General features: G+C 40.6%; 1 protein-coding gene across 1 annotated transcript in view; it reads right to left on the bottom strand.

Annotated features, from left to right (window-relative positions):
- Window positions 1–389: 389 nt before the first annotated feature.
- The window catches only part of vwa5b1 (von Willebrand factor A domain containing 5B1), a 30800-nt gene continuing 17080 nt past the window's right edge, over window positions 390–14109 (bottom strand). The window contains exons 14-22 of the mRNA XM_061057997.1: window positions 13354–13553; window positions 12403–12631; window positions 11239–11532; window positions 9921–10058; window positions 8679–8813; window positions 7985–8056; window positions 7430–7499; window positions 5383–5506; window positions 390–3044 (exon numbers count right to left, since the gene is read on the bottom strand). Of these exons, the coding sequence (XP_060913980.1) occupies window positions 2385–3044; window positions 5383–5506; window positions 7430–7499; window positions 7985–8056; window positions 8679–8813; window positions 9921–10058; window positions 11239–11532; window positions 12403–12631; window positions 13354–13553 (1922 nt within the window). The 3' untranslated portion in view covers window positions 390–2384. The remainder of the gene's footprint in view (window positions 3045–5382; window positions 5507–7429; window positions 7500–7984; window positions 8057–8678; window positions 8814–9920; window positions 10059–11238; window positions 11533–12402; window positions 12632–13353; window positions 13554–14109) is intronic.

Below are 14109 nucleotides of genomic sequence, written 5' to 3' on the forward strand. Positions count from 1 at the left end.
TTCCTTTATCTTTGGCTCTCCATTCACCCATCTGTAAGCACTGCTCAGACAGCTTACTTTCCGTGAATGTGATAATCCATGTCTTTAACCCATTTGAAGGAAAAATTGAAGTAATTTTCTTTGCTCATAAAACCTATAAAGAGATCAGATAAAAATGGCGCTCCACCAGCGGTCAGATAAAAAGTCAGGGTTTAAATTCATTCTGAGACATAGGGATCAATCTTTGGGAAGAGAAAGGTAGAGTGTGGAGTAGAGTGTCATTAGCACAGCAGCGGTGACAAGAAAACAAACATATAAGCAAATAACTGCAGCAATGAAAGGGGTCCAATAATTGATCCCTGAGGTACCCCTTGTCTCCAGTAGTGAAACAATAGGTCCTGTATCTTTGGTTGAGTTATTTTATTACATGCATCTGCAGAGCAGATCATATCATTAACAGTTATAAAGACACTACAGAAGTTTTCAACAGCGTCAAACAGTCAACAATCATTTTTTAAAGGCACACACAGCAAGTGGAAAGATACTGTACTATACAACCGAACTAGCACATAAAAAAGTACAATTACAGCGGCACTTATACTACTGCAATTACAGCACAAAAAATATACTATATGACATCTACTGTACTCTCATTTCAGAGAGCAAAATACTGTACTGCGCTACTAGCTTCAATGTGACATTTCAGTCAGTAAACAAACAACATAAACACCTGTGTTCATGCAGATAGATCTATGAGACTCAGACTGAGTGAAAAAAAAAATCAATACCTGAGTAAAGCAACACTGCAATGGAATAAAAAAAATCCAGTCAGTCAAATTTCAAGAAAGAAAGTACCTGTGGTGTTTAAAAAAAAATAAAAAAAAGGAAGCAATCTTTATCCGCACTATTTAAACTTCACTGAACACGGCTGTATTTTCTGACAACTTTATAATTTGGTTAGGCACTTGTGGTAAAGCTGTGAGTACTGCTAGTACAATCGAACAAACAAGACCTTTTTTATCTGTGATTTTGTGAATTTTGTGAATCAATTTTAGCATAAAAGCCAACAGCTACACCCATATTGAGAATAACTCTTAACGTTTATGAAATCAAAACGGATGAGTTTTCAAAAAATCCACCACCCGTGTGTGCCTAATCAGACCTATTTTTTGTTTTTTGAACCAGGCTGTATAAATGTTAATTTCTGCTGTAAAAACTGTATTTTTTAAATGGGTGTGTACAGTATGTGACTTCCGGTGCCTCTGAAGCCTACCTCAAGCAGATACTTGACAAACTGCAGGGTTTCGCACTTGGGCAGGGCTTTATTTTTCAACACCAGAGGTTGCTGCTTGGTTTAAGCACAATATTAGCTTTAGCTTTGTCAGCTTAGCTTTTAGTTAGCTACGCTAATCTAAACCCTGGCAGTAACAGAATGTAAAAAAAAGATTTTCTTAAAACTATTAGCTACATGACAACCGGCTTTTATGGTAGAACCCATTTTTGATAAGTGAGGCGTAAATATCCACTTACATGGCATTCGATTGAACCTAAAACAGGTTCATTTTAAACTTCCTAACAGATGGTGTGTAACCAACCTTTGGCTCTGTAATTGTCTGAATCAAAAACAACAAATACATGATCAAAGTTTCTTCGACAGCTTAATAAGTGCAAAAAAAAAAATTGTACATATTAAATAATAAGCAGTAAATGACATGCTAGTGGGATACACAGTCGTATTTTCACATCAAAGCCAGATATTTTTTAAAATCCAAATCTTAAAAGTATTTTTTCGTTAGCTTCTTGCATATTTTTTTTGTCTGCAGAAATTGCACATATGACTAACAGTAATGGGAGCGCGCATTGCAGAAGATAGGCAGTACTGCTAGCAAGTAACATGAGGTTCTCATGGGACATTTTTTCTACAATTAAAATCCTTCAGAACATCATGAATGATATTAAAACAGTATGTGTCAACAAGCTTTCTCTGACAATAGTTTTATAGAATTCTCCCCATAACATCAATATGATGGCAATAAGACATTTTCTCTTGAGTTGAACTTTAGTGATCCAGCATGCTACTCATTTTACACTCACATTCTTCTCCATGACACTCAAATCTGTGGCATAACTCAGATTAGATCCTTTGCTAACACGGATCCAGCTACAGTTTATGGCACCGGCGAGGTAATAGCTTGCACAGAATGCCTCTGAAGAGCCTGTGATATGTTTTGAGGCTCTGAACACATACAGAACAAAACACACATTTTTCACCACTGCAGCGGCAAAATCCGACTCAAAAACAAACAAACTGCTGAACAGAGAATAGTACAGCCTCGGTTAGCATAGTATCATATTGAATGGAGTTCTTTCACTGGTCTGTATTTTTAGTCTTGCACTAGCAGGCCTCAGACACTGTTTGGGTTATAACAGAGCATGTTCAGCTGCAGGTTTTCATCCCAGTGTCTGAGGATGATGAAGAGTTGGTTGGCGGCAGACTTAATGGAGGCCAAGTCTTTGCCTTCTGGGATTTCTTGTGCATTCAACCACATGCTAGCCTTGGCAGCCACCATTTCCCACTCAATGAAATAACTAGCAGAGCTGTGCTCCAACCAGGCAAGCGCCACCGCTGTTGCCCAAACCATGCTCTCTGGATCCTGTACGCTCTTTGGGCTGCTGCTGGGTGATGCTGCCTCCAATCCCCCGGACCCTGAGCCGCGTCCACTGTCCCCCTGGGAGAGCGGAGACAGCTGGGGCTCTGCGGTGGTGGATGGACTGCCTAATAAGGAAGAGGCAGCATTCATCCAGCTGCTCCTGGACAGGTGAGATGGGCTCTGGATGCCCACAGTGTGCTCTGCGGACGGCTGGTTTGTTTCTGGCTCACACAGCGATCTGTGTCCGCCATCGGCGCTCTCAGTGCGGCGGCTGCTGGAGTGAGACAGGTGGCCCAGGCTGGTGCGGTGGCTGTTGAAAGGTGACGTCCACTTCAGCTTGTCCATGGGGACATTGATGGCGTCACACAGAGCTGTGTCCAAGGGGAACGCACCACTAGCCAACTGCAACAACACCTGTGCAGAGGGAAACCGTTCACAGACTGACAGGAAGTATAGCTTTGGTTATTTTATGTCATTCTTTTTTTTTCTTTTTTTAAATGTTGGCCTGTGCCTTTACCTGATAGGATAACAAACATTGGAAAAATTGTGTGGAGAGATTGGGGATGACATGCACCAAATGTCAGAGTCAAACCGGGGGCTGATGCAGCAAGCACTGTACACAGGGCTAGAGCTCTAACCAATTTTTAGACTTGATGAAAAACCGCTTTAAAAAATCTCATTAAAACCAAAAGTACAAAAATATATCCAAATAAAGCACATTTATAGCACCAAAAAAGGGGTCAGATGTCTTTGGTTGCACTGTTGGGAACAGGAATCCTTCCTCTTGTCCTTAAAGTTGGCAGATTCAGAACAGAAAGAAGAAATACCTGATGTGGGAATCATGCAAATTAGAAGCAGTTAAGAAATTGTTACATCTTTTTCCTTATCATAATGAATTAGGAACACCTATGATAATGTGCAAATGTCCACTCAATGAAAACGCAAAAAATGCTGCTTCATTTTTAAGCTTCGAAGTTGGCTTCTTGAAATTCTTATATACTGCACATTCTTTGGTTCATTTCCATAAAAAAGGTTTTTGACCTTCTCCAATCAGCAGCTGGACTCCAATCAACAAAACAGAGGTGAATTGTGTCACTACGGATACCTCTGTAGTTGTTGGTAAAAAAGGTGGAAATCATTTTTTTTTGGCGATTCTGAACATTGTTCACATCTGTTTTTTTCTCTTTTGAATTTGAAAAGTGATGAATAATGTATGAATGACGTGATATGCACATCATAATCAGAGTGTCCTTTGAGGTCTTGGTGGTTTCAGGGCGAGCCAGAGCGTGGTCTTGGTAATCATACAGAAGCCTCTACACTGCTTTAGCCCTCCAAAAGCAAAGGTTTGAATTTTGACAGGCTTTTTGAATCCCTGCCAATATTCATTGCAAGGATGAATACAGTGCTTACTTAAAAAAGGGGTTTGCTGTTAGTTTAATCACCAGGCTATGACCCCCGAACTGACACTGTTTTTCAGTGGACATAGCTGAAATAATTAGCTCTTTCAGTGCAGACAATAATAAAGAAATATATTGCGAATCAAAAGTATGTTTTAGTAAAAATGCAAGCAAAATACTCTTTACATAGACATATGCAAGGCAACTTTCAACTCTGTGTTTTAAGACCGACAGCCAGACAGACAAACGGAAGAAAGATGATACTGTCTGTCTGTTTGTCATCACTCTTCATCCTGCCTCCACGTTACCTGGTCAAGCCTCTCCATCTCCTCTTCCTCCTCCTTACTGCACACCCATCCACAATCAAGTCTGCAGTGGTTAAAAAAGCTGATCTCTCATCTACTCTTAGCCCAGATCGTCTGCTCACCATCAGTGTGTTTTTGCCCGCCTGCCTTCCACAACCTCTCCTGCCCTACTATCAGCCATCCGCTTTCTTTTCGTACAATAAACCCTCTTAAAAACCCGTTCCTGTGTTCGATGTGTTGCACTTGGGTCCGGCCTTTAGTGAAATCGTAACAAAAGAAAAAAAGAAAAGATAAGACAAAGAAAGACAGAAAGTAAGCAAGACATAATGAACTGAAAAAAGGTTATAAAAAGAGAAAGAAAGAAAGAAAGAGAGAAAGAGAGAAAGAAAGAGGGAAAGAGGGAAAGAGGGAAAGAAAGAAAGATAAAGAAAGAAAGAGAGAAAGAAAGAGAGAAAGAAAGAAAGAGAAAGAAAGAAAGAGAGAAAGAAAGAGGGAAAGACAGAAAGAGAGAAAGAGGGAAAGAAAGAAAGATAAAGAAAGAAAGAAAGAAAGAAAGAGATAAAGAAAGAAAGAAAGAAAGAGAGAAAGAAAGAAAGAAAGAAAGAGAGAAAGAAAGAAAGAGAAAGAAAGAGAGAAAGAAAGAGGGAAAGAAAGAAAGAAAAAAAGAAAGAGGGAAAGAAAAAAGAAAGAGAGAAAGAAAGAAAGAGAAAGAGAGAGAGAAAGAAAGAGAGAAAGAAAGAGGGAAAGAAAGAAAGAAAAAAGAAAGAGAGAAAGAGGGAAAGAAAAAAGAAAGAGAGAAAGAAAGAGAGAAAGAGGGAAAGAAAGAAAGAGATAAAGAAAGAAAGAAAGAGAGAAAGAGAGAATAGGATGTAGACTGCGTACATGCTGTATTCTTCTTCACTATCCATAACAGCTTTGAACTGCTGATTGCTTAACCAACTCTAACAGTCTCAACAGGCTGTAACACGGCTCTTGTTCTTCAGACAAATCTTCACTCAGCTGAAATAAGTCTCCAATAAAATTCACCCGCAGTACATGTCTGCTACCCACCAGAGGAATGTAGTCTTTGTTCTCGTTGTCACTCTCTCCGATTGAATCGCCGGACTTGCTGTGAGATCGGCACATGAATCCTTTGGCAGCCCGGGTCAGGAGACGAGTCCTGCTGAGGGCCAACCTTACAGAGCGGAGGGAAAAGCCGATGGATTACAGAGTATTGTATGTGAGGCAAACACAGCTACTGCTTTTAATTTACTGCTTCTCTACGGGGATAGGGAAAGCAATCTCTACTTAATCATGACGCGTCTAACAATTAATTTAAGAAATATCTAAGCAACAAATGCTGAGTACATTGTCACTACATATGTTTGAGACATGGTACCCAGAGGTAGTGGTGATTCTGGTGGGGGCATAGATCAATTGGGGGGCCCTCCAACCAGCGTTCATCACCATTTTGTCTGCAAGTGTCCTGATGCTAACTCCTCTTTTTTCTTGTTTCTTTTTCTCTCCTATAGACAGATTATTCCTCGTCATTTTTCTTTGTTTACTTTTATTGACACACTTTGGTTATCACAGCAATAACGCATGCAACGCTTTAGCGGGGCAACAAGAGTGAGTGCTGTCAGGTGGGGCCCCCTTAGGGAGGTTTCCTACTGTCATTGCAAAATTTGTACCTTTTGAGCCACTGCTTTTGTTGAGTTTGTGAGCACTCAGGGGTCCCTTACTGGTCTGGGGCCCCAAGCAGTTGCCTGCCATGCTTGTTGACAAACAGCTCCTCTGCTCAGAGGATGAAGGTTGATTATTTTGGTAACCCTCTCCCTCCCCTCAGAGTTTGGACATTAGATTTTGTGCGGCGCCCAGGAATTTAAGAGTAACAACTTTGGACGCCAGTATTCTTTTATGACCAATAACTTACAGAACTAGTGACATTTTCATCAGTCTAAACGATACTTTTGTTTATTGCTATTAGCATGCTAACTCACTGCACTAACATGGGAGTGTATCTTTGTTTGCAGGGTCTTATGTTCCTTTCACAATTTCCAGTCGGCCACATGAATCATTAAAAAGACCTTTCAAAGGGGTCCAGTGTTCAATGTATGTTTGTCTGGGTCAATATGCTGAAATGAGCCACCTAAGGCTCATATTCCATTAACTCCTTCAAACCTAAGCCCTCAAATCTTCCAGTGAGATTTTTTTTTTTAACACTGACATCGATCTGGCTAAGTGGATTTTAGACATTAACTCTGGCTGTGTCCGAAATCACTAACTACAGTATTCACTATATAGGGCTCATCGTATCCCACAATGCACTGTGAAGAAGAATTGTGTAGAATCGATGGTCCCTATCCAATCAATATATACCATCATGCAGTGAGTGCTCTCAGACAGACGAGAGGAGAGACCAGCGTGAACACAGAAACACATTATTACTGAAATCTAGAAGCTGTTTTTAATAAAGAGAAAATTATTTTCAACAGAGTAACGTATGCCTTGATAACTTCATCTGAGCTCTCCCACGACGAGCTAACTTCAGAGGGAAATGGTCACAGTGTGAATATGAAGATTTTTCTTGTTGTGGAGAAAAGCTGAGAAAGTACGCAAAGTTTGAACTTCCCTCCCTCAGCTCTCTTTCTTTTCATTAATGTCACTATTAATAAAACTCTGAGTGCACCACTGTGAATGCCCTCCATGAAGGAGATTACATACAGTATGGGTGCCTTTATACCCATACATAATGGTATCTTGCTTCCTTTCTTTTAATGTCGGTTTTCGCCCACGTTTTCTCCCACGTCCCAAGAACGGCCTCATTGAGTCTGAAAGTCTTGATTTAGAAATCCAATGTACCTTTTTAATGCCTGTGAGTGCTTATGAGATAGTTCTGTACTGCACTGATATGTTGACTTCAAGACAGCAGACCCTTTAAAAAAAATAATCAGCAAAGACAATTTGATAAAGATGAAGGCGATTTAAATATCCTCGTCCCTTAAAGCAGCAGGTAAACATTTCATTATTAAGGCTAAGGTCCTCGTGTTTGCTAATGCAATGGCAGGTAACGCAGCTGGAGCCCACTTACGGAGCCAGACGGTCTCCAGACACCCACCTGGCAGAAAAAAGGCTCTCCACTGTTTTCTGAGATTGGTCAGAGGACACAGACGGACTCCTTTGAGAGACTTCGAGACAGACATGCGGAGAGAGACGCAGAGTTACACAAGGGAAGGGGCGAGAGAGAGAAGAAAGCAGCGGCATTTTCTGACACTTTTCTACTGAGTTCTCTACATGAGTCTCAGATCGTAAAGAGGTAAAACACACCCACTGAGATGAACTAAAGACACAGTGGTCATATACTCCAGTGGCAATCTTTTCCCTCTGCACATGAAACTTTTCTCTTGTGTGTTTCTGTGTGTGCATGTGTGCCTTCAGTATATGCTCGTTATATTTTTTAATTCTAAGGCCCAGACAGCTTTTGTCAACACAAGACCAAAAAACTGTGTCGACGTCCGCCATCACTTACGAGAAGATGGACTGAAATGTTAATTATCTCCTGTTTCACACAAGGGATCAAACACAAAAAGAGTGTACGTCAAAGGTCTTGTGTGTTTGAAAATGGATAAGTAAAGCCAAATTAATGACAGTTTCATGTGTCGCATTTACTTACAATCCATCAAGCTGCATCTCTCCCAGCTGGAGGAGGGCGGGGTGCTGCATGGAGACGCAACATCCTCTCCGTCTAGAGAAGAAATCATGATGAGAAGAATCAGAATCTGGGTTGATTGCCCCAAAACAATTCCGCATACCAGGAATTTTTCATGGTGTTTTTGTGCGTAACAATAACATAAATTGTGGGGAAAAAATAGAAAGCAAGCAAGATTGGAATAAACTGTCTGTGTTTAGCTTTTAAAAAATCTTTTAACCATCAGAAGACAGCATCAAAGGAAATACTCATCTCCATCAGTGACCATTGTGCTGCTGTTTTCAATGGAGATGCTTATAAACCAGCTTTATCTTAACCCTGTGGTTGCCATGCCACCCCCGAAAACCAATTTCAAATGTTGTGCCCATTTTTCTAAAGTTGAAGGATTTCTAATATAGAGCAGCTCGCGTCTGTCTGAGTGCTCCCTCTCAAAACCTCACAGTGTTTTCAAAAAGCTACGCTGCAGCCTTTCTATTTCAAATCAAGTCGGTTTTGAATAAATATCAACACATAAAAAATAAATCCAGCATCGACATCTCCTCAAAGAAGACGTTACTGTTACTCTGTTTTCACTCTCTCCTACTTTTCACTCTTTCGGTTGCATTTGTTGATCGAGAGTTGGGATTGAAGAAAGCTATGTGTATTAAGTGCGGCCTACTGTTGGTCAGGAGAGCATCCTGAACCTCCTCAGACATGCCGCCCGACTGAGAGCGACCCAGTCCGATGGAGTATCCTCTGTTCTTCCTGCTCCCCGAGCGAGAGCTGGAGTGTGAGCCCCTCTTCAGATGCTCACCTGAAAACAAAATCAAATCCTGTTTTCAGAAGCGAGAGATAAGAACTGCTTTGCTGTCTTGTAGCCACAGTCTGCACAATTTGAAAGTAATCTAATGTTGGCTCTAGGCTGGTGTGTGTTTTGACTTTCCAACAGTTATAACGTTTAAAGAAAAATCTAAAGGTTAAACCCCTGAATGTTGACAAAAGGATGAATCTCTCTTCTATTTTTTTGAGGGATCTGTTGATTTTCTTTGTTTGCTCAAGCAGTAGCCTCCATTTCTGGAGGATTTCAGTGGTTACCTGGCAACCTTACAGTGACAACACAACTCCAGGATGTAATTGATCGCCAGTAAATCCCAGCACATAACCCCAAAACCATGTAAAACCACAAACTGTTGCTATTACTTGAGCTATCTGTTTTAAATAGAAAAGGTAGATTAGAAAAAATGTGTTTATAGGGAGAAAGCTAAAGATAATTTTTTATGTCAAAAAGCCTATTCAGTATTTTGTTACTCATAGTCAAATCTATAAAATGTGAAAAAAGAGGACAGTTGTTATGACACTGATATGTCTTGTTTGGTATTAAATAAAAATCTGATGATACACAGACACAAAAGAGACGGAGAATATTTTCCTTTTTTTCCTTTTGGCCCGATTAGATCAACATAATGAGTGATCTGTTTTCAACACTGTCACAGACATTTATCCTGATATTCTACCAATCAACAAATTTATTGTTTCAGCTCAATAAATAGCCTAAAATAAAAACACCACTGGCAGCCTTTTCCCCTTTTTCTGAACAAGGCCATAACTGTTTTCAGCCTTGATGCTAAGCTAGGCTAACTGTAACTCACACCTCTTGTAGCACAAGATTAAACAAGAGTAATAGGATGGGTATCAATCTTCTAATCAACTAATTTGGAAAGAAAGAAAACAAGCATATTACTCAAATGTCAAATAATACTTAGAATAAGATTTTAGAGACATACTGTAGCATTCTGTAGCATAGAAAAGTGATTTTCATGGACCAAACATAACTCCAAGTCATGTATGGCGACACAGTTTTGTTTGCACATGTGGAGAGAACAATGGGTGCTCAATGAGTTCAAGAATTCTTTAGACTTACTGGGATTTATGTACTCAATACATGTCTGCAAATACTCATTAGTGTCAAGGTCGATGGGAATAAGCGCCGTGTATTTGCTCAGTATATTGCAGGACTTGCTGGTGTGAATGGCGTACAGCTGGTACTTCCTGCCAGAGCCTGTGAAATAGAACAACCGTACAATAATTACATAGCAGTAATGGGATTAAATAATAAGGCATCACATTGTATTGAAAACCATGCTAAGCTAAAGCTAACTCTCCCCTGGATATTATTTCAAGTCACTGACGGTGCATAAAAAAGGATGACACAACAGCTCCCTGAAAGTGAAGCCAAAACTTTTTGTGCTTTCCCTTCCTGCCAGGCTGCAGTACAGGATTCAAACCCTGCCGCCTCCATGTTAACAGATGGGACATGGACCAAACTCTAAATTCATTTTATTACCTCATCTGTTTTGATGATATTTAGGCTAAGAGTTGTGCATATATTTGCATAATTAGGGGTGTGGCATATATGACTGACTGATGACTGCGTTGCTGCTGTTCGCTGTTGGAATTGTTTCCTTGCTGTTTGATTGGAAAGTTAAATGGTTTTTTGGTTAGCGGAAGGGGCGCTACTGGGATGTCCAAATGTGTTTTAGGACGTCAAAACCGCGACAGAGTCTCTGTCAAACTTTGGCTCCAAATGTCACCAACAGCACTATATGACAGCGCTTGCACATGGGGCATTTTGGCTTCACTTTTTGAAAAATTGGAAGAGGTGAAGACACGTCCATCTTTATATAAAGTCATTTTTTTACAAATAGACAAATTGGCAACTCCTATCAATTGACAAGAAAGCAAATCAGTGTTGAAACATAAGAAAACATGTTGAAATACTCCTTTCAAGTTTAGTGCACCCTGTGGACAAAGTGGTACCTCTTATCTCTTTTCTGAGTTTGTCCTGTTCATGTGGACGCAGTGTCTATTTAGAAAAAAAACCCTCATCCTGCTTATTTGATCTGTCAAACGTATCATTTATCACGAATCTTGGGAATAAATGTCCCCATATGACACCTGTCTCCGGCAGTGGCTTGTGAAATTTCAATTCACTTACAAGATGAGTCATACTGTTTGCTAATAGTCTTGTTAAATTCTGTAGCTCATAAAGAAATTAGTTTTAATTTCAGTCAGTTTCCTAACAAGCTAAAAACTCCTCATACGAGCTTTATTCTGTAAAACTTCATTTTTTATAGAGACAATAAAGCTAGACAGAAAATTTGAAAATGTCAGACGAAAGCCTACTCCTGCTTTCAGAATATATGTCTCTAAATCGTCCTTTAAATCCCTGCAGATCTCACCGTGCTCGATCTCACACTCCTTATCCGCCATATGCTCAAAGTCCTGTATGATGGATCGTCCAGCCAGATGGTGGAAGGTCTCGTTCCAAAGCTCCTCGTGAACCTTTTCCTCGCGTTCCCGGCCGTTCAGGAAGGGCTCGATATCAAAGGCGACCTCCCACTTTGCTGGTTTCCCACACAGCAGTCCCGATACCACGGCCTTGCAGTAACCTTTGTGCTGGTTGGCTGCGCCCAGGTCTGACTTGTGGGTCTCCTGTGGAGTTTCTGCCTGACATAACTGGTGTCCATAACCATCTGAAATATCACAAGAAGAAGAGAGCTTCTGTATTCCTGTATTGACATTTTAATTTGTTATTCATATCCATTGAAAAGAAAAACGTTCTCAAAGTGCCTACCATTAAAAAAAAAAAAGGTACAACAACAGCACAGAAAGCAAAGAAAAAAAGAAAAAGAGACAATGGTGTTCAATCTATTTGGGTATTCAAGGCTCTCTTTGTTCACCCTGTTTGAATGGACGTCCTATTTTACTTTTCTAAAATGCTTCCTCTTTTGTATCTTATTCATTCATCGTTCAAGTTTCTGTTTTGTTCTCAGACGCAGAAAATTATTTCCTGTCCGCCCCAAGTGTCACCTCCTTCTTCGATCATCTGCCATGACTAATCTTAGATGTGGGACGGATGTTTTTTTTAAATCACTTTTTAAAGTCCAACTGAAAATATTTACGCTTGTCTTGGCTGGAATTAAAGGACTTTAAGATCAACTGCTTCTGCGATTTTTTTTAAAGCAGTTTTCTTTGATATCTGAGAGCATTTTGACATTCTGGCAATTGTTCCCATTCCTTTTCTTGTCAAGCTAAGCTAAGTATCATTCAGATGTACCTTAAGCCAGACATTCCTTAGTAGGAACAGTGGTAATATACGAGTAATCTTCTGCAAAAACCTTTACTACTTTGAAACTGATGCCAGTTCTAAAATGTTTAGAAACTTTTAGAAACTGTGTAGATTATTTGGTTTATTTTATGCCTACTCACAACACACATGTCGATATATTCACAAATATCAAAGACATTCATCCAACTTAAATCATGGATATCTGAGTTAACTGAATAGACTTGTGTGTCACTTTTTGTGAAGCAGAATTGTTTTTGTTTTTTTGTGGCCTCACCAGCATCTCCGCTGCTGCCAACAGATGGGCTGTCACTGGATGATCTGGATCCGTCTTCCCCGGCGGTGTTTCTCGCTGTAGGCGGCGCGCTGACGTCCCTGGGCAGGGCGTTGTCCTGAGGCTGTGGTTGGAAATGAAGCTCTGAGTCGGCTTCCGGCGGAGGGAGCGTCCTGTGACAGCTGGCCGGACGCCCGCTGGAGGATGTAGCGCACAGGCTGGCCAGCTGTGGCTGCGTGCAAAACAAAGTTTCTTTAATCACGATCACCCCGGGTGCTAAGGAAGAGATTTTCGAACACAGTCCAAGTCAATCCCAACATAGCCGATGGTTAAAATGCCCAGCTCAATAGCCAAAATAAACATGTTGACACTGAGATAGACACATTTTTCTGATATCTTTTGCTACGTACCACTTAATTAAGAAACAAATAAATAGAGAAGTAATTCATTTTACTGGTAATAATTGGACAGAATTTAATCAAGGCGTGACTGTAATGGGTCCGCTGGTAAATGAGCAAAGTGAAGATATAAATTCTTCACAGCCCAGTGGACTCTGTTTAGTTATACTCAGATGGTCCCTGAGCAATATGCAAACTCATTACCATTCATAAATATTGCCCCTCATTACTGAGAAGAGCACATTAGTTTGTTCTTCATTATCCTCCAGTCCACACACGGGTCAGATTAATGTTTAATTTGGCAACACTGTCTGAATATAAATCACTTTTTGCCATTTATTCAATATTTAAAAACTGTATCAGAATAAAAAAGCAAGATTAGCCGGTCTTTGTTGGAATAATATACTCTCATTTATTCAGTGAGTACCTGTACAAAGTTAAAAAGCTGTGGTTTGGAGTCAGAAACAACGTCTGATCAATTTACAAACCAAACCAGGTCAGCAGGAGGAGAAGCGATCACGTTGAATATCATATCTGTTCAAATGTGGGACCACACCTGGAAGTCGTTCCTCCACTGCGCCTCGTGCTCAGAGCTCATCTGCCCGATCAGCTCCTGGACTTTGGCTCTCCTCAGTGGGTTCTTTGGCACCACAGCGCTGGGATCGCTGGGAGTGAAGACCCGCTTCGCCGGGTTGTAGTCCATGATCTGGTTGGTGCTGTACGCGCGTCTTCTCGGAGATGTCTTACAGTCGAACCCTGATGTTTGTTCAGAGGTAGAAACGGTCAAATCAACAATTATCTCAGTTTCAACAGAACATCATTTCTGATCGTTTACCTCAAAATGTTTAACCCAGTATCCTCTGCCATGCAAAGACACAACTGTTTCACATCTTCATAATCTGTCTTTTCTTTTTGGTCATTTTTGGGCTTTTGCCTTTTTTTGGAAAGGAACAGGAAATGGGCCAGGAATGAGTGAGAGGGTGATGACATGCACCACGCATTGTCAGGATTGGGAGTCGAACCTACGACCAGTGCAACGATCTGAGCTAAACCAGCAACCCCCCACAAGCCTCATTTTACTTTGGAATAACTCCTAAAACTAGCTAGTTGGCATGTGCAACCACAGATTATCAATACAAAAAGATTTATGGGAATGTGAGCCTCTTTGAGCAGCCACATGTTCAACGTGTCCTTCGGCAAGACACTTAACCCCAGGTTGCTCCCACGGCTGTGTCCCCACTTACTGTATACGCTTCTAAATGTGTATGAATGGGACAAGTTGGACACTTCACATAGCAACCTCTGCCATCGG

The sequence above is a fragment of the Labrus mixtus genome, chromosome 15 (assembly GCF_963584025.1).
Source record: "Labrus mixtus chromosome 15, fLabMix1.1, whole genome shotgun sequence".
Lineage (NCBI taxonomy): Eukaryota > Metazoa > Chordata > Actinopteri > Labriformes > Labridae > Labrus > Labrus mixtus.